We start from the raw sequence: 21,318 nt of genomic DNA, 5'->3' as shown, positions 1-21,318 counted from the left end.
TAACAATATATACAAATATCAAAATGGCTCACCGACTTTGATTTTTCTGAAACCCCCAGATCAGTTTAAAAACAATACAGGTTGGCATTTCTGGAGGTTTCTTTTTTAATTGATTATTTTCCATAGAGCCCCAATTGGTTTTAAGTATGTTGCAATCACAACCTTGTTAGTGCAATGCATGTAGTGCAAGTTCTCCCAAAGCAAAAGACACCAGATATGAAGGATTGAATATATCTTTACTGGGCGTGAAACTGCATTTTGTCTGTAGGCGAGACGTAAAACAGAGCATATGTACATTCTCCAGCCTGCATCCACTCCTATTTACACAAGTTCTGCTTGCTAAAACGCACAATTTCAAGGACAAAAAAATGCTGCTGATTGCAGTCGCATTTCATATCAGTTAGTATTAAAAATCACAATGAACACTTTTTTTTTTTACAGAAATGTAATTTAAAACAATCATCTGTAGCCCATAACATTTAAATAGCTCACTTTTTCTCAAAACAATAAAGCATGTATCACATGGTGAGTCATGTTTCCCTTTAAAAGTCTAAACTTCATTGGACGTGTTAAGGTAATAGTCGCATGTTTTCATTCATCGTAAAGACATACATCTTTATAAACAATGTTGGAAAAGGTCAGTTGCTTTTAGAAAACTTAACAAAACACTGAAAGCTAACAAGGCTCCAAACAAAAAAAAAGGAAAACAGCCAAACAGGTCACAAAAGCAGGTGTCAACTAAAAAAAAAAAAAAAAACACACAATCAACTATCCGTTCAAATAATGGCAATACAATGTTTTTGCATATTGTTTAGCTCTACTCCTCAGAAATGAAACACAGGCGTTGAGACACTCCGCAGTGAAGATTCAAGCAGGAAAATATTCAAGAAAAACATTTCATGCACTAAGAACATGACACAAAAAAAAAAATGCTGGATTGACTTCAGCATTAGTGTAGATGCAGACACAATATATAGATTTTTTTTATAACAACACTTTGGTTTAGTTTCAAACTATTGTAAACATTACAATACAGAAAACATGTTCTTTAAAAATGTTAAATTAAAACAAATAAAAATCATGGAGGGGCAAACTGAATGAACATCAACAGACTTGAGATCAGTTGGACTGTACATTATCTACACAGCAGCAAGCAGGCGCCTGATTGGACCAATCACAGCAAAGAACACCAGCGGCGTCGAGTGGGAGGAGCCTGCCCCACTTTCAACTAACAGGTCACATGACTTTATCTACGTTATGTGACATCACACACAAATGACACACCTGTGCCTCCCCACCGTTGCTCTGGAGACAAGGGCAGCAGTGAAGCCAAACTTGCCGTCTCCGCTTGGACGCTCACAAGGACACAGAAGGTCATGATGAAATGTGAACACATATGAATTCCTGTCCGTCAATTAGATTAGGATTGAGAGGTCCGCTTGCTGCTCTAACGTGTCTGTGATGTCACAGCCTGTCTCTGACTGCAGAGTCCGAAAGGGTGAAAAACCAAAAAAAGAAGATAGCTGCCTTGTCAACCAGTCCCAAAGCGTCGTCTGTGAGAGGACCAATGAGAGTCCTCGTGTGACGTCACGAGTGGGAAGTTTATTATTGCTGCAACACAACAAACCGTCCAGACGTGCTTCCACCAATCACAACACAAGGGTAAGATACGTGAAAGTGGACAAAGGCGGAGGGTGCTACAGATGCTGGTGAGGGACAAAGTGAACTAAAGAAAGTGATGGGGGCGGAGTCACAAAGCAAGCCACACCTCCTTTACACGGCAGCCATCTTGTCTTGTGGACTGCTGCTTCGGCTGCTGTTGTTGTTGTTGTTGTCATGGCTACCTGGCGAGATCAACGTGCTCTGCATCCTGTCGGCAGGCTTGGGGGCAGAGTCTCTGTCGCCTGCGGTTGTGTGGGCGGGCCCAGGGGAGGACAAGGAGGAGGTGCGTGAGGAAGAGGGGCGGTACGCCGCCGTCAGCTCTGCCAGGCGCTCTGGTGTCGGGCCCCACTTGGCGAAACCGGCATCGTTCTGGAGGAAGAGTACTGCAGTACCGTGGACCGCTCTGTAGTACATCTCCTCCCTGCAAGTACACACATGAGTATTACTGTCACAACAGCAGCATCCACAAGAGTACAGCAGTAGTGCCACAGTCTTTGGAAACCTCTTGCAGATGTGCTGACTCCCAGAGCGATACTCGTGCTCATAGGCCGGGACGCTCAGTTGATGACGGATGAATCGGCTTCCCTCCATGCGACTCAGGGCCGGGGTCACAGGGTCGCGCCATTCAGGGACAAAGACAATGAAGGACAGCGGCTCAGTGGACTGGTCCAAAAGGTCCTGAGGAAGGCATTGTTTATAGTACATTGAAGGTCATGCATGTTGGAACAGCGTGCATCACCGTGGAAGACATAATCCATTATCATTTTTTTTAATGATACAAAAGTGATCTATTACAAGTTCTACAAGTTTGATATGGATGCTGTATAGTATCATGTACCCCAAAAAAATATTACGTTTGATTAATGTTCATGTTAAAGGTTAAATAACTGTTAATAGTTATCCTCCCTATCCGTGTGGAAGTGGTAAGTTTTTGGCTATTTAAGTTTAAAGGAAACAACTTGAAGGCTACCGTTTAGGTCGCTAGCTCTCTAGTTTGCGAGTTAGCATGTGTCTCAAGACACTGCAGTTGCGCAATATGTTGTAAATAAAAAGAGTATAAATGTGACTATAGTCGTGTTTTGTCATGTCTACAGGGCTCTAATAATGCTTTGTTAATTTTAATCTGAAAAAAATAATTTGTCTACCCACCAACTATATGTGGTTTCTTAAGTTTTGGTTATTTGCCGTTTTATTATTATATTTATTTATTTATTACTGATTGATTTTCTTTATTCTTGATTTGTTTATTTATTTTTCATCTTATTTTGTGAAAAAAAATAAAAAGTAAGATATTTGAGAACAGTGGAATGTTTTATCAGAGCTTTTCTTGTAGAAAATTGGAACCAAATTTTTTTAATTTTTTTGTTTTTAATAAATGCGTTTTTTTCTTTTTTTTTGGAAAACCTGATGCAGCCCAGTCTCACCCAGACCCTAGCTCCAGTGGCCCCCAAGTAAATTGAGTTTGAGACCCCTGATTTAAAAGGTCTTTGTGTCTCACCTCAAAGTGGGTCACCATGGCGTCCATCAGCTCTTCACAGAAGGGCGGGTTGGCTTCAAAGGAGCCGCTGACTGGACAGAAAGACAGGAAAGGCCTGCAAACACACACACATACACCGTGAGAACACACGCATCCCCGTCACTACACACAGGTGGTGAACCTTACCCTCGAGATCCGAAGTAGCAGTCGGTGTCGGGGAAGGCGGAGCAGAACTGTTTGAAGTAGCAGTTGAGCGGCGAGGCGAAGCACTCAAAGGAAACGCCAAACTGTCGATTCAAGGCCTCAAAGACAGACATTGGCAGCGCCCCCTGCAGGCCTGTGCCTTCATTCGCCGTGCTGCCAAACATCACCTACACATGGACACAGGGCATCAATACAATGGTCCCGTCAGAGCATCTGACAAGCTGGCAGGGTCAGCTGACCTGGTATCTCTTGAGGAGGCACCACACTCTGGACAGGAACTTCTCAAAGCGAGAGTCATCGATGCAGCTGTACCTGTACAACAACTCCTACATAGTGGTTCACATAAGCAAAGCGTTATTAATACCAACATGTGAACCGCATCCGACGACATCGGCTGTACTCACCAGTTTGCTGAAGTGACCTCTGTTCACCTTGACCATCTCTCCTCTGAAGCGCAGGCACGCCACGTCGTTCTCAAAATGCAACTCCACACGTGGTAGTGGCGGCGACGGCTGCGCCAGGCGTAGTGGGTAACAGTAGACCAAGCGAGACTGCGACGGCGACGTGCACGCTTCTGAACACACACCACACCACACAAGATGAGGATGAGGATGTCAGCTATTTGTGGGGACCTGTGGGCGGGGCCTCAGTTTGTGCGTGTGAATTTACATGTGAACAAGGTGCAGTTAACCGTGACTTGAAACAATGGAGGCAAAGGAGACTACTTGATTTATGAACACTATGTTGACCAGGGGTGTCCAACATGCAGCCCCCGGCAGCTTTCAATGACATGCGGCACACTCTAAATTCACTCATTCATTCATTTTCTACCGCTTCTCTATCTACAAGTGCTGATTTTGCACAAGCTACAAAATCTAGCGCTTCCATTTCTCTGTGGATTTTTCTCACCTTTGCTTCACAAATTATTGTTTGACCATTGAGCATTTTTTTTCTGGATTAAAAACACATTACTAGTACACAAATGTGTCTATTCAATAGCGTTTCATTGTGGTGCACAACTTATAAATATCACTGCTTACTACGACTACAATGTGTAAGGTATTATTTATTTTATTATTTTATTTATTTGAGATTCTCATGTGATGCCACAAAAAATTACATGATATCATTATGGCAGTCTTTTCATTTTACATGGGGCAAGTTCGGGCAAGTAGTTCTCACCTTAAGGATTCCCTATGGGCAAGTCATTTTGGTTTTTAATGTAGAGCCCTGGGGTGGCATTGAACCCTTGTCTCCTGGCTGTGAGGTCTGCGCGTTAACCACTCGACCGCCGTGCCGCCCCTAAATTCACTCATTTATCACATAATCTAAAACCAGCCAAAAAACAGAAAAATCTGTAGTAATTTTAGGAGAATAAAATCAAAATATGATATTACATCCCTTTCACCATTAGTGGTGTTTTGACAACTCAACACGTCCCCTCTTGCCACCTCAAACATGGTTAAGTAAAGCATCGGCGAGAGTACACATAGTCCAACGAGCTGTTCTGCTGTGAATAATGCATCATCGGAAAAAAAGCTGTTGCTTTTTATTTTAAACCTGCATTGGTACTTTTGAGTGGTAAGTTGCTGTGTGATGAATTTAGCATATTTTTTTTGTAAGATGGCACAGTGACTGTTGGTTGGCCTGAGTAATAACCTGTGATTTCTGATGGGTTGACAAGCTTGTTGTGAGTTCCCTTATAGTTTGTGTAGTCACTTGCTAAAGAAAAAGCTACCGTTTCCTCATTGACTCACAAGCGGCACAGTATTTAAATGATTTGTAGTAAATTATAGGACATGTCGCAAGATCACAACACAGTCATAATTTAAGAGGCATCGCAGTATAAGCCATAAGGTTCAAAGTTTAGGAAAAAGTAGTGGCTTATACACTAGAAATTATGATAATTTGGTTGTTAAAAAAAGTTACATTACAGGAATACCGTCAATATATTATGGGAATAAAGTCATAATTAAGGATGCGCCAATCGATCAGCCACCGATCAAAATCCGTCTGATTTCTGTGAATGACTAAATAAATGTCTTTCAATGCTGATCACCCCTGGCTCGTACTACTGCAGATATGCAGCCTGTAATGAGCATCTCCTGCCCACTTTCCTTTCCTTCACACTGAAAAGGCGTGCCAAACCCAAAGCGATAATGTCTGCCGTGTGGGACTTACCGGTTGTGAGAGTGATATCAATTACGCACTTTGCAAAATCAGCCATGAAATATATCTTGCCGTGTAGGGCGTTAAAAAGCTTTAATTTAATATGACATTGGAAGAACAAACACTTCACATGATGAATGTACGAGGCTCACGCTCATCAGCCAAACGACAGTTAATGTAGCCAACGCCGGACAATCACCTGCATGTCCCAAGTCTACAGTAAATAACTGGAAAAATAATACAGTAATAAATAATAAAAAATAATAAAAATAATAAACTATATAACATATAGTTGAGATATTTTTTTCTGTATTTTCTGTCATCACATATTTATAAATTATTAGCATTTTGTGGTGAATGCGTGTTTTCTGAAAAAAAAAAAGACTATTTTTAATTGAAGAATTTATAAATGGGTGAGGCAGTGAAAGCAGAATCTCAAATGTGCCTGCATTTCGTGTATACTCCATTAACGCTGTGTGTGTGTGTGTGTGTGTGTGTATACCTGTGGGCGGGTCCTGCAGTAGACTAAGGTGTGTTTGTCTCAGACGACGACTGTACTCTGAGGACAGTTGGTAGATTTTGGAGCAGATTCCCTCCACAGAGTCTTTGGCAACGGCAGCCACGTGAGGACCACACTGCTGCCTCAGGTGCTCCAGGCGGTCCTGCGCACAGTCACATGACCACAAGTTAACTGCACGTCTCCATTCTGAGTCAAAACTCCCGCCACAAAAACAGCTTCCCCTCCGCCATCAGACTCAAACACCAAATAACACCACCAACATTCAAAATCCCCCCAGGAAGTGTATACAAGGTCAAAGGTTACCATGTAGTCCTCTTTGCTTGCAGAGTGATCCCGGCGCAGCCAACTCATAGTGTCTTCTGCGTTCCACTTTACCACCTTCCTGCTCTCAGGACTGGCATTCCTGTGCAGGTCAGACGTCATAGGTAAGACTCCTGTCGGAATCAGCAGCTGATTGGTTGACAGCAGCCTACCTGGAGTCGATCATCTTCTTGGCAGCTTCAGCGTATTTAAACAGCAACTTCCTGGCCTCTTCCTTGTACTTGATACGAGACAACCTGAGATGAGATGAGAGGGCCATCACTACCGTCATCGCCACCGGCGCTTGCAATCACACATACCTGATGGGAATGTCGTTCATGACCTCTCTGAACATGGACGGCGATATGACGGGTTCACAGTCACTCGGCAACAAGGGGTCAAGACCTTTATCAATGACCTTCCTCTCCAGCAGCCAGCGGTTAAACGACTCCCGGGGTGGGTCAATACCTGTGTCTCACACACACACACACACACAGGTGACTTTCCCTTGCAAATTCTCACCCTTCCAGACAGAAAGAAAACTGGCTCATTAAAACCCAATGCGGAAAAACGCATATTCAACATTCTAGATTTTTACAGCGTTTTAAAGTTATGGAAATTACCTTTTGTGAGATAAAGCTATATGCAACGGTTAACTACCATGTCATTAATATAAGACAACTACAAAGTGTCCTACTTCACTTCATACTTCCATGATTTACAGGGGCTCATGTAGTCACAAGTTAATGGCATAATTAAAATAATTTGTAGAATGTTCCAAGTAATGTATTCAGTTGTAATTCTATATATTGCATGTTTTGAAAGCAGCTATACTGTTACAATAAAATGTAGTTTTGTCCCTTGTAGGCGTCAAGAAAATATTCAGTTATGATATTACCATTTCCAACGGTTGTAGCTTAAAAAGGATTAGAAATAAATGTATTCTGTAAATGAGAAAAATCATCAGTATGACCTAAAGCAGGGGTCTCAAACACGCGGCCCGCAGGACACTAGTTTAAGGCCCCCGACTTGATATGAAAGTGCAGTAATGTTAGTGCGGCCCGTGCAAGTTTGATATGGATGCTGTATGGTATCATGTACCCAGAAAAAAATATTACGTTTGATTAATGTTCATGTTAAAGGTTAAATAACTTAATAGTTATCCTCCCTGTCCGTGTGGAAGTGGTAAGTTTTTGGCTATTTAAGTTTAAAGGAAATAACTTGAAGGCTACCGTTTAGGTCGCTAGCTCTCTAGTTTGCGAGTTAGCATGTGTCTCAAGACCCTGCAGTTGCGCAATATGTTGTAAATAAAAAAAGTATAAATGTGACTATAGTCGTGTTTTGTCATGTCTACAGGGCTCTAATAATGCTTTGTTCATTTTAATCTGGAAAAAAATGAGTTGTCTACCTGCCAACTATATGTGGTTTCTTAAGTTTTTATTATTTGCCGTTTTATTCTTATTATATTTATTTATTACTGATTGATTTTCTTTATTCTTGATTTATTTATTTATTTTTCATCTTATTTTGTGCAGAAAAATAAAAATTAAGATATTTGAGAAAAGTGGAATGTTTTATCAGAGCTTTTATTGTAGAAAATCGGAACCAAAGCACCGAAAAAGTTTGTATATTTTTCTGTTTTTAATAAATGCGTTTTTTTGGGGGGAAAACCTGATGCGGCCCAGCCTTGCCCAGACCCTAGCTCCAGTGGCCCCCAGGTAAATTGAGTTTGAGACCCCTGGTCTATGTATTATCATTTCCCTCTGAATGCAGTCCCTTATTTTAAAATGGTCAACTATAGCATCCAGTTCTATGCTAATTACCAAAATGCACAAAATGCACATTTTCATTTCACAGGCAGTGGGGAACAGTGTGTAGCCGCTTCAAATAATAAGTTAAATTAATACTAATTAAAGTTCATTATTTTAATTTAGTAGTCTTCTGCTTCTTGTGCTGAGTCATATTTTGGGTGTCATAAGAATTTATGTTCATGTACAGTATATATCCAGTGTATATCAATGCTCTTTTTTCATATGTACGCCGATATATTGGTTATTGGCCAAAATATGGGAAATCAGCCCCCAAATAATAAAACAAAAGCTTTTTTATGTATGCAAAATGCTACTAAAGACAGTGTGCAAGTGTGTGTGAATGTACCTTCTCTCTGGTGGCACAGCTCGTGATAGTGTTGCCTCAGCTTGGTGACCAGCTGAGCCCTCTGCAGCTCCACCTCAGGGTGGGGGGGCAAGTGGTTAGCAGGAGGATGTTCTCGGATCACAGCGTTGGTCTGGATGTCCAGATCCCAGTAGATACTGTTGATTAAAAACACAATAAAAAGGGGAGAAAATGAATCTGGCACATATATTAGTAAAAGACAGAGCTGGAGCATCGTGACTTACATCGCTGGTCTGTAGGGAGCAGGGGCTGGGTTCGGGGTCGTTGGAGTGGCTGATGGAGTTTGTTTCTCATCAGGAGCGGTGCTCCAGGGTTTGGCACCCGGGGTGCTGGGAGAGATGGGCGTGGTGGGCTCAACCTAAAAAATAGAATTCTTTGTAGAGGACTTCCAACTCCCATCCCTTCTTTAATACTCTATTACCTTGGCCCGTTTCAAGCTGTTAGGACCCCCCGCTTGCTCGTCAGAGCTCCGCCTCTTCCTCTGGCCATTACCTACGTTACTGTCTCCGCCCTCTGCAGGTGCTGCGTTCAGGCCTAACGGATCAGACTGCGCACGGACAAGCCATAAGAAGTGACAATATTCAGTTAAAAAGAATATATTTATATAGACACACAACCGCTCTCCCGCTCCAACTCACAATGACGTCATGCTGACCCAACACTGGCACCTCCCACAAGCTCTGATTGGTGAACCTGTTGAAATAATACGGCCGGTTCTCCCGCCGAGACCAGCACTTGGACCAGCCGGCTTGAATGAGCTCATCTGTAGGTGAGACAAGTGATACACTCAAAACAGACAGGCGAGAGACACACAGGTGGGGGACAGACAGGGGTACCTGGCAGCTCAGGTGGTTTTGAGGTGGTAGGAGAAAGGGGCGGTCCCTGTGAGGAGGCGGAGACAGTGGGAGAATGCACAATGGCCGCCTCCCCCTTCACTGATCCCTGGCTGTCATTGGACATCTCAGCTGCTCGTCAGAATGACATGGACCTGCCAGGTCAGAAAGACACTTTTCAAAAGAAAATTTTTATTTTGGGGGGTAAATAGTCAAAACTACCAACCCGAGCACAGTACAAAAACAATGCATGGGTCTATCTTAAATGTATTTTCTAAGCATTTCTAAGTGTGAAATGTGTTGCTTTAGTGTTTGAAGTCAAATGTTGACTCTAATAGCCCACTACTTATATATGAATTTATATACAGCACTGTAACTACATATACACTTATACATGTAGTCAGTGAGCAGAGTCAATTGTGACCAGTAAGATTTCCATCAAAACAGGATATAGTACAGTATTTTGGTGTGAACTTGTCAGGATGAAAGCATTAAGCACATTTAACTCAAGAACTGCATTATACACTATAATAATAGTACATTAGGATTCATTGAGACCAATAGTAGGGTATAGAATGGAGCATTGTAGCCTTACGTTGAAATGCTATGTATCATAACAGTGTCTTGGCTTCATCAAGGCAGTAAAGATGAGATCCGCGGTAAGCCGGTCACTCCGGGCGGCGGGAAGCGGCTCCAAGCGCTGTCCAGTGCGGACAAACACTCACACTGGCTCCGTGTAAGCTCATAGGTAGTCATTTCAAACGCCGAGTGAATACATTCGATCAATTTCGCTTGTTTTCCTTCTCGACCCCAGAAATGAGCGCCATGGTTACACGCATGCGCAAAGCAGCTGTCCTAAACAAACACGGAGGAGGAGGAGAAGGAGGGAAAGGGGGGGAGGACAACAAAAGGCTGCGACTGGCTCGTCGGATCCCAGTCGGAAGACATGGAATCGTCGGATGTTGAAACCAGTCCAGAGCAGAGCCGAAAGAGGCAAACGTTACTTAAAAGCACCAAGTGGGGCTCGTGCTACCTTTAGGTGCAGTCATTAACTGCCATCTTGTACGGCCGGAGCTGCTCTTTGGGCGCCACTTCTCAGACAAGATGGCGGACACGCCCCTACCACAGCGCTGTGCGTCTCGCATACCATTTCTAGTCCTTGCTACAAACTCAGCCGCCCCGCGAGCCATTTGCGTGGTTCAATTTAAAGCTGGAACCTTCCGACGCGTTTCGGTTCCGTTAGAGCTGTTCTCCTGGCCCGCCTTGCCTTACCTGGACTGTTTGAAATGCGGAGAGTTGCGAGCTCTGCCTGTTGGTTTCGGGTCCTCCGCTCCGCTCCCTCCCCGCCTGCTCAGACATCTTTACAGGGACCAGCGAAGAGTGACTGCGCAGGCGCAAAGTCTGATCCGCTTCCTGTCCTCACATGTCATGTTTCTGCCGCCATACTGGGCAGGTCCAGAATGCGCTGCGTTTAGCCCAAATACTGTAACAGCTATAGCGTTTACAGTATATTTGTTATTTTAGTTCAACTATGTCCAAAGTGTGGCCCAAGGGGCCATTTGTGGTCATTCTAAAATAATAATTTAACAAGTAAACTAAGAAGCAGTAATTTTACAATAAATAAAAAAATATTAAAATAAAAAAATTGAAAGGAAATGAGGAAAAAGTCATAATTGTGTAAGAATAACTTAATGTCAGGAATAAATTACATTTTAGTGACATAAAGTTGGAGAACTTTAAAGAAAATTAATATTGTGAGAAACAAACACACAATGGAAAAAGTTGTAATTTTTTTAATAATAGGGTGGGGGAAAAACGTTATAAATTGGGAAGTCATAATATTACAAAATTTACAAACACTAATAATGTCATAGTAAGATTTTAAAAAGTGTCAATTTTATTAGAATAAATCCATCATCTTATTATGAGAAACAAACAAAATAAATATGTAATTTTTGAATATTGAAAACAATTATATAATAATAAGGGAATAAAGTCATAATTACAAAAATAACATTTATTGTAGAAAGATTATTTAAGAAGAAAGGCTTGTCAGCTTCAAACTCCTGTGACACTTGTAAAAACAATTCTAACGGGGTTTGTTTATGTGTGTGTGTATGTGAGAGTAATTACTTTTATTGTTTTATGATTTCTTGGCACATTCTTGCAGGATTAACAGGAACATCTGCAGGGTTGCTGTTGGCGCTTCCAGGCACCTCCAGGACCTGTGGGTCGCTGGGGGGGTTTCTGATCAGGGTCACGGAACATTCCTTCTTCAGCACATTCAAAAACTCTTTATATTGTCTAAGCCAGGAGTCTCAAACATGCAGCCCGCGGGCCAAATGTGGCCCGCAGGATGCTAGTTTGAGGCCCCCGCCTTGATATGAAAGTTGAATGTTAGTGCGGACCGCGCAAGTTTGATATGGATGCTGTATGGTATCATGTACCCAGAAAAAATTATTACGTTTGATTCATGTTCATGTTAAAGGTTAAATAACTGTTAATAGTTATCCTCCCTATCCGTGTGGAAGTGGTAAGTTTTTGGCTATTTAAGTTTAAAGGAAATAACTTGAAGGCTACCGTTTAGGTCGCTAGCTCTCTAGTTTGCGAGTTAGCATGTGTCTCAAGACCCTGCAGTTGCGCAATATGTTGTAAATAAAAAAAATATAAATGTGACTATAGTCGTGTTTTGTCATGTCTACAGGGCTCTAATAATGCTTTGTTCATTTTAATCTGAAAAAAATAATTTGTCTACCCACCAACTATATGTGGTTTCTTAAGTTTTTATTATTTGCCGTTTTATTATTATTATTATATTTATTTATTTATTACTGATTGATTGATTTTCTTTATTCTTGATTTATTTATTTTTCATCTTATTTTGTGTAGAAAAATAAAAAGTAAGATATTTGAGAACAGTGGAATGTTTTATCAGAGCTTTTCTTGTAGAAAATCGGAACCAAAGCAAAGTTTTTTAAATGTGTTTTTTTTTAATAAATGCGTTTTTTGTTTTTTTTTTAAAAACTGATGCGGCCCAGTCTCACCCAGACCCTAGCTCCAGTGGCCCCCAGGTAAATTGAGTTTGAGACCCCTGGTCTAAGCAGACGGATATAAGGGTGATAACTAACATTATAATAATTCTATCTACATTTTATTCTAACAAGGCTGCACGGTGGACGATTGGTTAGCATGTTGGCCTGTGTGTCAGGAAATCAGGAAGACTTGAGTTTGAATCTCCTCATGGGCACTCCGGTTTCCTCCAGACACCCCTGATTTTGTTCATGACTAACACAGCAGCATCCAATGAAAACTCAAAGGAACCACATATACCCCCAGTTATACAGTTTTTTCCATAGTTCTTTATTGAACCCAGAAGTATGATTGACATACACCAAAAAATATTATATTATCACAAGAGTTGTAATGTTTGTATTGAAAAAAATATCACAATAGGAAGGATCATGTTTTTTTTAATCACTGACATAAATAAATAAGACCTATTGAGTCCAAACAGTTTGAGTGACACATGAGCAACACTGTTAGTTTCTAAGAAATTCACATAAAAAGCAATTAAATGAGAATAAAAAGTTAGTTTCAGTGCAAAACAGGAAATGTGGTCAGGTTGCGGAGCTCTGCAGCTGAAGCACCAGGTCGACGGCGGCTTCCACGTCTTCCACCACATAGTTCGGCTCCGCTAGCTCCGCTTCCACGACCATGTCCCTGTGAGCGTGGAATACGGGCTGGCTGAAGCAGCAGCTGTCATTGTCAGGGGGGGGGCTATAGACACCTGTGCACACCTGAAGACAAGAACCTTGTCAGGACTTGAGTCCCTCACCTGGATGCATTGTGCTTACCAGTGCTTACCAATATGGAGCGACACTGAGCTGCAGCAGATGGCAGCTCCTCCTCCACGGCCATCGTCAGCTGGAGTCCCCCTCTTTGGGCAATCATTCTGGCGGGTGGCGTCATGGCGGTGTGCTGCTGAGCCAGGTAGCGATGGTAATGGTTGGCGCCGTAAACATCAGTCATGACGTTGTCACTGCAAGGCAGCGGAAATGTTGTGTGTTGTGCATCGTGTTACATTGCAGCTATTTATCATGGCTCCCTACCCAATGGCGTAGATGGTAGTCAAGTTGCGGTTCTGGTTCTGCAGTCTTAATACGTGTTCGGCATATTGATACGTTAGCAAACCGGGTTTTCCCAGTAGCGCCTGGTACTGCAGCTCTTGACCCGTCAGCTTTTTGTACGCAGATTCCAGACATAGCATGAACATTCCGTGACCGAACCTGCGGAAAGACAAGAGGTCAGAGCGGCAGAAGAACTCATTGGTGGCCACGCCTCCTGCGGAATGAGACGGTCTTACGGGGAGAGGTGTCCTAACGATGTCCTAACATCGTTAGAATAGATGTTAGAATAGAGTGTCCTCTATTTATATTATCTAAAAATATAATTTAACAAAAAAAACTGAAAAGAAAAGACTGACAGCAAAAGATCAGCTGTCATTTTACAAGAATAAAGTAAAAAAAAATGTAATTTAAACAGAAAAAAGCCAGACTTCATGAGAATAAGAATATTATATTATTTTTAGTAGCATAAAGTTGAGAAAAAATTAAGTTGTCTTTTTTTTTGTTGCAAAATCATGGGATTAAAGTCATAAAATTACAAGAAGAAAGTTTAACGGTAAAATAAAAATAAGAGAAAAGAATCAAAAGATTTAAAAAAAGCAAAAAATCAGCTGTCATTTTACAAGAATAAAGTAAAAAAAACGTAATTTAAACAGAAAAAAGTCTGACTTCATGAGAATAAGAATATTATGTCATTTTTAGTAGCATAAATTTGACAAAAGTTGCGATTTTTTTTGCAAAATCATGGGATTAAATTCATAAAATTACAAGAAGAAAGTTGAACGGTAAAATAAAAATAAGAGAAAAGAATCAAAAGATTAAAAAAAAGCAAAAAAAAATCAGCTGTCATTTTACAAGAATAAAGTAAAAAAAACGTGTAATTTAAACAGAAAAAAGCCTCACTTTGTGAGAATAAGAATATTATGTCATTTTTAGTAGCATAAATTTGACAAAAGTTGCGATTTTTTTTGCAAAATCATGGGATTAAATTCATAAAATTACAAGAAGACAATTGAACGGTAAAATAAAAATAAGAGAAAAGAATCAAAAGATCAGTTGAGCTGTCATTTTACAAGAATAAAGTAAAAAAACAACAACATGTAATTTAAACAGAAAAAAGCCTGACTTCATGAGAATAAGGATATTATGTCATTTTTAGTAGCATAAAGTTGAGAAAAAATTAAGTTGTCTTTTTTTTTTTTTGCAAAATCATGGGATTAAAGTCATAAAATTACAAGAAGAAAGTTTAACGGTAAAATAAAAATAAGAGAAAACAATCAAAAGATTTAAAAAAAAGCAAAAAATCAGCTGTCATTTTGCAAGAATAAAGTAAAAAAAAAACGTAATTTAAACAGAAAAAAGCCTGACTTCATGAGAATAAGAATATTATATCATTTTTAGTAGCATAAATTTGACAAAAGTTGCGATTTTTTTGCAATATCATGGCATTAATTCATAAAATTACAAGAAGAAATTTGAACGGTAAAATAAAAATATTTTTAAAAAGCAACACCGGACATGGCAGGAATTTTACAAGAAAGAAGTCACATTCTAATGAGAAAAAAAGTAGTAATTTTATGTGGAAATAGCGTTGAAATATAAAAAAAAGTCATTCCTTTCTTAAAAGACATAATCATAATAATAAACATGTCATACAGTTGTAATTTGGTCAAATTTGTTTGAAAATAGTTATAATATTACAAGGATTAAGTGGGAATATCACGAGAAGTGCAAAAAAGGGAAAGTTGAAATAGTTGGAAGATTTTAAAAATCCATCAGGGATGAAAAAACAGCTATAATTTTATCATAATAATCATTTATCGGTAACAATAATCAGCGCAAAAGTATCGGCTGATATCAGTATAGGAAATTGAGAGTTGGACAATATCGTTTTCGTCAAAAAAGCCCATATCGGTGAAGCTCAGCAGGTTACCGTGGAGATGGAGCTTCAGCCATCCACACCAGGTCCACGTTGCACGCCAGCACCGGCAGTTGTGCCGACAGCTGCGTCTCGTAAGCCGAACCAGGATCTCCATTGGTCAGCAGGACATCCACGAGCAGCTGCAGGTTGGTCTCCCATCGGACGGGCTCACCAAACAGGACCACGGCTGCAAAGCCACAGCATGTTTTCATGTTTATCTCCTCACCGACCACAAGGAAACATCAGCAACGTGTTGTTGTTTCTACCTTCAATTCGGGGCAACTTCTGCAGAGGATTGGCCTGAAACAAAAAAAAACAAGCTTTGGTACTGACATGTACACTTGACAAACAAGTTCAGTGGAACCTTGGTTTGCATCCGCCCTGGTTAACATCAAAAATGTCGTTCTCTGGTTAGCATACAACATGTACGGTGTGTTTTTAATATACCGCATGAGTCTGTACAGTTGTCAGTCACTACAGTTATTATATTTACTACTATATTTACTACTTATATTTACTATTAGTCAATAAATACGCAAATATGCAAATTTAAGCAAATTGTGCCGATTCTTGGCCTGAATTAAGCATTTTCAAGCATATATTGGGTGATATGAGTTTAAAGTAGAAATATCCAACAGATCACTTACACGCATACACGGTAATAAAAAAAAATTAAAAAATTAAAAAATTAAAAAATTAAAAAATTAAAAAATTAAAAAATTAAAAAATTAAAAAATTAAAAAATTAAAAAATTAAAAAATTAAAAAAAATAAAAATATAAAAATATAAAAATATAAAAATATAAAAATATAAAAATATAAAAATATAAAAATATAAAAATATAAAAATATAAAAATATAAAAATATAAAAATGAATGAATGAATGAATGAATGAATGAATGAATAAATAAATAAATACTTGGTACATTTTGTTTTACATCCAATTCCAGCTTAACTAAGAGTGTCAAGGTAGCGGAGTAAACGCACTGATGGTTTGGGTCTCCTGTTGTGGTCCACCATGTCCAGCAGGGGGTGATGTTCTCTGAGCTGCTCCATGCTGACGACCTTCTGAAAACCCAATCTGAGCCGAGGTCAGGTCAAAAACACCAACATATGCTACAACATAGACAAGGTTAGAAGTCAAAGGATACGTATTGGCAATGTCTCGGACTGGTCCTTGCCCAGAAACCAGGACACACTTATCATGGAAGCTCCTCAACATTTGCAAGGGACTGTAGGACAGGATGACTTGCTCTGGGGCGATCTAAAGAGGGACAGAGAGAGGGCCGGCATGGTTGCACTGGAAACAACACACACGCTCATCTAATGAGTCCTAGTCCATGTGTCCCACCTGGACGTCCAGCAGGCGGGACAGCTGCCGTGCCTTCTGTTGTCTCTGACAGCTTCCTGCATTGGTGACAAACACCACGGGAAACAGGAAGTTCTTGTTCTGGTCCAGGAGCTTTCTGAAGGCTCGTCGAGCCGCCGGGATCAGAGAACCTCCACGGACCAGAACGCCGTCCACGTCAAAGAGGAGGCCCGCCTGCTGGAGCGAGAGTCATCATCACTCATTCATCATCTGGGACCATCTGTGTACATGTCAGTACCAAAGCTTGTTTTTTTTGTTTCAGGCCAATCCTCTGCAGAAGTTGCCCCAAATTGAAGGTAGAAACAACAACATCTGGGTAGCAAACGAAGATCAACATGGACGTCACAAGCATCCTCACAGACCCGTCCCATGCAACCCAGGGCGCCACCAACACTCGGAGGCCCCAAAACTCTGACATCAATAATTGTCTCATGTTTGGGGGTGAACCAGAACCAGAACCACTGATGCATCCAGTCTGCTTCTGTGATTAAATTGAACATTTCATTTAGAAAAGGACTTTCAACTGGTCTGGACCCGGGACACACGTTTTCCAATGGTCATAACATTGTTTTTGTATGATTCTCATTTTTGTAATTTTTTTATTAAGTCAAACCCAGCCAATGTATTTATTAACACAAGTAATTGTATCCATTTATTTAATCATTTATGTATTTTATTTAATTTATCAAAGCATTTTATAAATGAAGGAAAACATTTTGATTTTATTTTATAAGAGCAAATGTATTCATTAATAGAAATGATAATTTATGATAATTGGTTAATCATCAATTATTAATCATCACATTTATCAAGGCATTTTATTCAGAAAAGAAAGAAAAGCAAATTGCAAATTTATTTATTAATACAAAAAATTTAATTGTTTTATTTACACACTTATCAAGATGTATTATTAGGAAAATGAAGAAAAACTTTTATTTTATTTTATTTGTGAGGGCTGTGAGGTCTGCGCGCCAACCACTAGACCATCGTGTCGCTTTTATTTTATTTTATTTTATTTTATCGGATTTTATTTTAATAAAATATTTTCAAATGCATTTATTAATACACATAATTACTTTAATGTATTTGTTGATTTCCCCAGACATTTTATCAAGAAAATACATTTATGTTTTGTGTTATTATTATTATTTATTTTCTTTTATAATAAAATGTATTAATGAATAAAAAAATAATCACATTTATTTATTTACACATTAATCAAGCCATTTTATGAAGGAAATGAGGAAGAACATGATATGATGATGCAGGCATATAAATATTTAGTCAATTTTAACTCCACCGATTTAGAAAGTGCCGAACCCGACGTAGCGCTGGACACACTCACCTGTCCGCTGGCGGCGCAGCGAGAGGAAGAGCGAAGTGCCTGCTGCAGACGTGCGCACCACATGACATCTGGCTGTCACGCCGCCGCCTGCTTGCTGCTCTTATAACATCTGGAGTGTGGCGTCACCAATGGGCGGAGCTATGAGGGCTTGACCAGTACACAGACATAGGTGTGTTGGGAGTGGTCGGCTGAGACGGGCCTCTCCCACTGATACATTTCTGGCCACATCGGTTAGCAAAGCTATAGACACAAATAACTTGTGTGGTCCCCGCCGTGTCAAACACGCTCATGTAAACGCGACTCGGCCTAATGTCTCCACCAGGCTAACTTTGCTAAGTGCCTCGCATTCTTCACGTTTCTCACAAACACACTCTTGTGTGTTGATTAAATGCGGCTGAGGGCACTCTATGCTCACATGCGCTCACATGCCGCAGGCTGCTGCAACCAATCAACCAATCAGCCGTCACATGGAAGACACATGACCATGACACGATTGAAGGCGCTATGAAGGCCTCCGCGTGTCTCAGTTGGGTCTGCACCCTTTGCATGTCTTCCATGAGTCGCCGTCTTAATAGTTGCCTTTGTGTAGTCATATTTATTTCACACTGAGCACAAGCGATTGTGGGATATGGAGGTCTGGATGGTAGCATGGGAAGGCACACACATCTCTAACCCTTAAGAAGCTCCAGTGTGAAATCCTCCACTGTGTCCTGTAGAGTGGAACCTCGGTTAACATCATTATTTCTTTCCAGAAAGCCTCGACTCCAACAAAAAACACAAAACAACAAATTCTGGGAATCACAATAGATGAAAATATGAGCTGGAAACCTCATATTACAAATATACAACATAAGGTGGCCAGAAATATTTCAATATTAAACAAAGCAAAATTTGTTCTCAATCAGAAATCACTCCACACTCTTTATTGCTCTCTGGTTCTACCATATCTTACTTATTGTGTGGAAATATGGGCTAATAACTATAAAAGCAATCTTCACTTGCTAAATGTACTGCAAAAAAGGTCAGTAAGGATAATTCATAATGCCGCCTACAGAGAACATACTAACTCCTTATTTCTAAAATCACAAATACTTCAACTTGCTGATATAGTTCATCTTCAAACAGCTAAAATAATGCATAAGGCTAAAAATAACCAATTAGCTAAAAATGTCATCCAATAGGAGGAGAAATATGATCTCAGGGAAGAAGTACATTTGAAACACTTCTATGCTAGGACTACGTTATGCTAGCCATAGCATTTCAGTATGTGGAATCAAACTATGGAATGGATTGAGTAAGGAAATCAAACAATGCACAACGATGAGCCAATTCAAGAAACAATACAAGCAGTTGATGTTTGCTAAATACAAGGATGAAGAGTCTTGAACCAGTCATGATGTGCTATATATATCACTATATTGACACTGGTACACATTATGTCATTGGATGCTCATATCAGACCTCCGTAACTCTGCCACCCTTCCCATCTTCAAATCTAAACTGAAAACTCATCTGTTCAAACTTGCCTATTCCCTTTAACAGCTTCACATGGTCCCCCCTCTCCCGATTTATTGTATGCTCTTATTTATTGTTTGTTGTCTTTTATCGTGTATTTTTTATTGGTGTTTTTATCTCCTGTACAGCGACCTTGGGTGTCCTGAAAGGCGCTTTTAAATAAAATGTATTATTATTATTATTATTATCACCTCGTACTTCGGTACGAGGTGCATTATTAAAAAAACAAAACAAAACAAAAAAAACCCCAAACTGTATTATGGAAAGTGAACAAATGTAACAGTTACTGATTGTAAAAGTACCAGATGGAGGGGTAGGATTTAATAAGCTTTGCTTCTTCCTACTCCTTTTGGACATGTGGAACTGTGAACTGATTATGGGATGCACTCAATTGTAATCTGATGCATGTTCAAATGAAATAAAACCATTACCATTACCATTACTTTGTATAGTTTTACAACTATGTTTTTTTTAGCTGAGGACCACCGGTTTAGAAATGTTTAATTTAATTTAATTTAATTTAATTTAATTTAATTTAATTTAATTTAATTTAATTTAATTTAATTTAATTTAATTTAATTTAATTTTATATTTTATTTTATTTTATTTTATTTTATTTTATTTTATTTTATTTTATTTTATTTTATTTTATTTTATTTTATTTTATTTTATTTTATTTTATTTTATTTTGCATTTATTAATACACCTAATTCCTTTCATGTATTTGTTGATTTCCCCAGACATTTTATCAAGAAAATACATTTATGTTTTATGTTATTATTATTAATTATGGTCTTTTAATTTAATTTAATTTTCAAATGCATTTATTAATACACCTAATTACTTTCATTCAGTCACAATGGAGGCTTTTCCAGCATGAAGTCTTTTTAAGGTCATGCCATAGCATCTCAATGGGTTTTATTTAGGTCGGGACTTCAGCCATTCAGAGGTGGACTTGCTGGTGTGTTATGGATCATTGTCCTGCTGCAGAACCCAAGTTGGTTTCAGCTTGAGTTCACCAACAGGATTTTTTGGTAGACAGCAGAATTCTTGGTTCCATTTATCACAGCAAGTCTTCCAGGTCCCGAGGCAGCAAAACAGCACCAGACCATCACACTACCACCACCATATTTTACTGTTGTTATGATGTTCAACTTTTGTCTCGTTAGACCACAGAGTATTTTCCCAAAGGTCTTGCGGATCATGATTATATGTCTATAAACAGGTAGTTGACTTCCTGTTCCGGTTGCAATCAGAAGCTAAAGATATTTTGTGGAAAAATACATTCACCCAGTTTAACAATAACACGACAAGACGTACGTTGTATTGTATGCTAACGGCAAAATTTCGGTGTATGTTTTAGATGCTAACCCCGGGGGGGTGCCACTGTATTTCGTCAATGAATTTGTAGAAAACTCTCATGATATACAGTGCATCCGGAAAGTATTCACAGCGCTTCACTTTTTTTTTTGTCATGTTACAGCCTCATTCCAAACTGAATTAAATTCATCTCTTACCTCAAAATTCTACACAAAATACTCCATTATGACAATGTGAAAAAAAGTTTTTTTGACATGTTTTGAATTTATTAAAAATAGAAAACAAAAAAATCACATTTACATAAGTATTCACAGCCTTTGCCATGAAGCTCAAAATTGAGCTCAGGTGCATCTTTTTTCCACTGATCATCCTTGAGATCTTTCT

The 21,318-nt window shown here is 39.4% G+C and overlaps 2 protein-coding genes across 3 annotated transcripts; both read right to left on the bottom strand.

Moving 5' to 3' along the window:
* Window positions 1–217: 217 nt before the first annotated feature.
* pcif1 (phosphorylated CTD interacting factor 1) lies at window positions 218–10,763 on the bottom strand. Its single transcript, XM_058054655.2, has 16 exons — window positions 10,613–10,763; window positions 9,344–9,495; window positions 9,146–9,270; window positions 8,929–9,054; window positions 8,732–8,865; window positions 8,490–8,644; window positions 6,653–6,800; window positions 6,506–6,589; window positions 6,336–6,435; window positions 6,015–6,174; window positions 3,748–3,917; window positions 3,583–3,669; window positions 3,326–3,510; window positions 3,161–3,254; window positions 2,165–2,340; window positions 218–2,083 (listed from the first exon to the last, which is right to left on the bottom strand). Exons 2-16 carry the CDS (start codon window positions 9,465–9,467, stop codon window positions 1,774–1,776), a joined length of 2,178 nt encoding a protein of 725 aa, XP_057910638.2. The 5' UTR covers window positions 9,468–9,495; window positions 10,613–10,763; the 3' UTR covers window positions 218–1,773.
* A 1,925-nt stretch (window positions 10,764–12,688) lies between these two features.
* On the bottom strand, window positions 12,689–18,473 carry LOC131106018 (haloacid dehalogenase-like hydrolase domain-containing 5). Of its 2 annotated transcripts, none has more exons than XM_058054657.2 (9): window positions 18,100–18,473; window positions 16,737–16,931; window positions 16,537–16,649; window positions 16,373–16,466; window positions 15,652–15,685; window positions 15,398–15,572; window positions 13,450–13,626; window positions 13,205–13,379; window positions 12,689–13,137 (listed from the first exon to the last, which is right to left on the bottom strand). In XM_058054657.2, exons 1-9 carry the CDS (start codon window positions 18,160–18,162, stop codon window positions 12,958–12,960), a joined length of 1,206 nt encoding a protein of 401 aa, XP_057910640.2. In that variant the 5' UTR covers window positions 18,163–18,473; the 3' UTR covers window positions 12,689–12,957. The 2 variants fall into 2 exon arrangements, with proteins under 2 accessions (XP_057910640.2, XP_057910641.2); XM_058054658.2 differs by having other exon boundaries at window positions 16,737–16,928.
* Between the last annotated feature and the right edge of the window lie 2,845 nt (window positions 18,474–21,318).

The sequence above is a fragment of the Doryrhamphus excisus genome, linkage group LG18 (genome assembly GCF_037039965.1).
Source record: "Doryrhamphus excisus strain RoL-2023G ecotype Guam linkage group LG18, RoL_Dexc_Guam_v1.1, whole genome shotgun sequence".
NCBI lineage: Eukaryota > Metazoa > Chordata > Actinopteri > Syngnathiformes > Syngnathidae > Doryrhamphus > Doryrhamphus excisus.
Note: the sequence above shows the minus strand (reverse complement) of the source record. Positions and strands in the feature narration are given on the sequence as shown.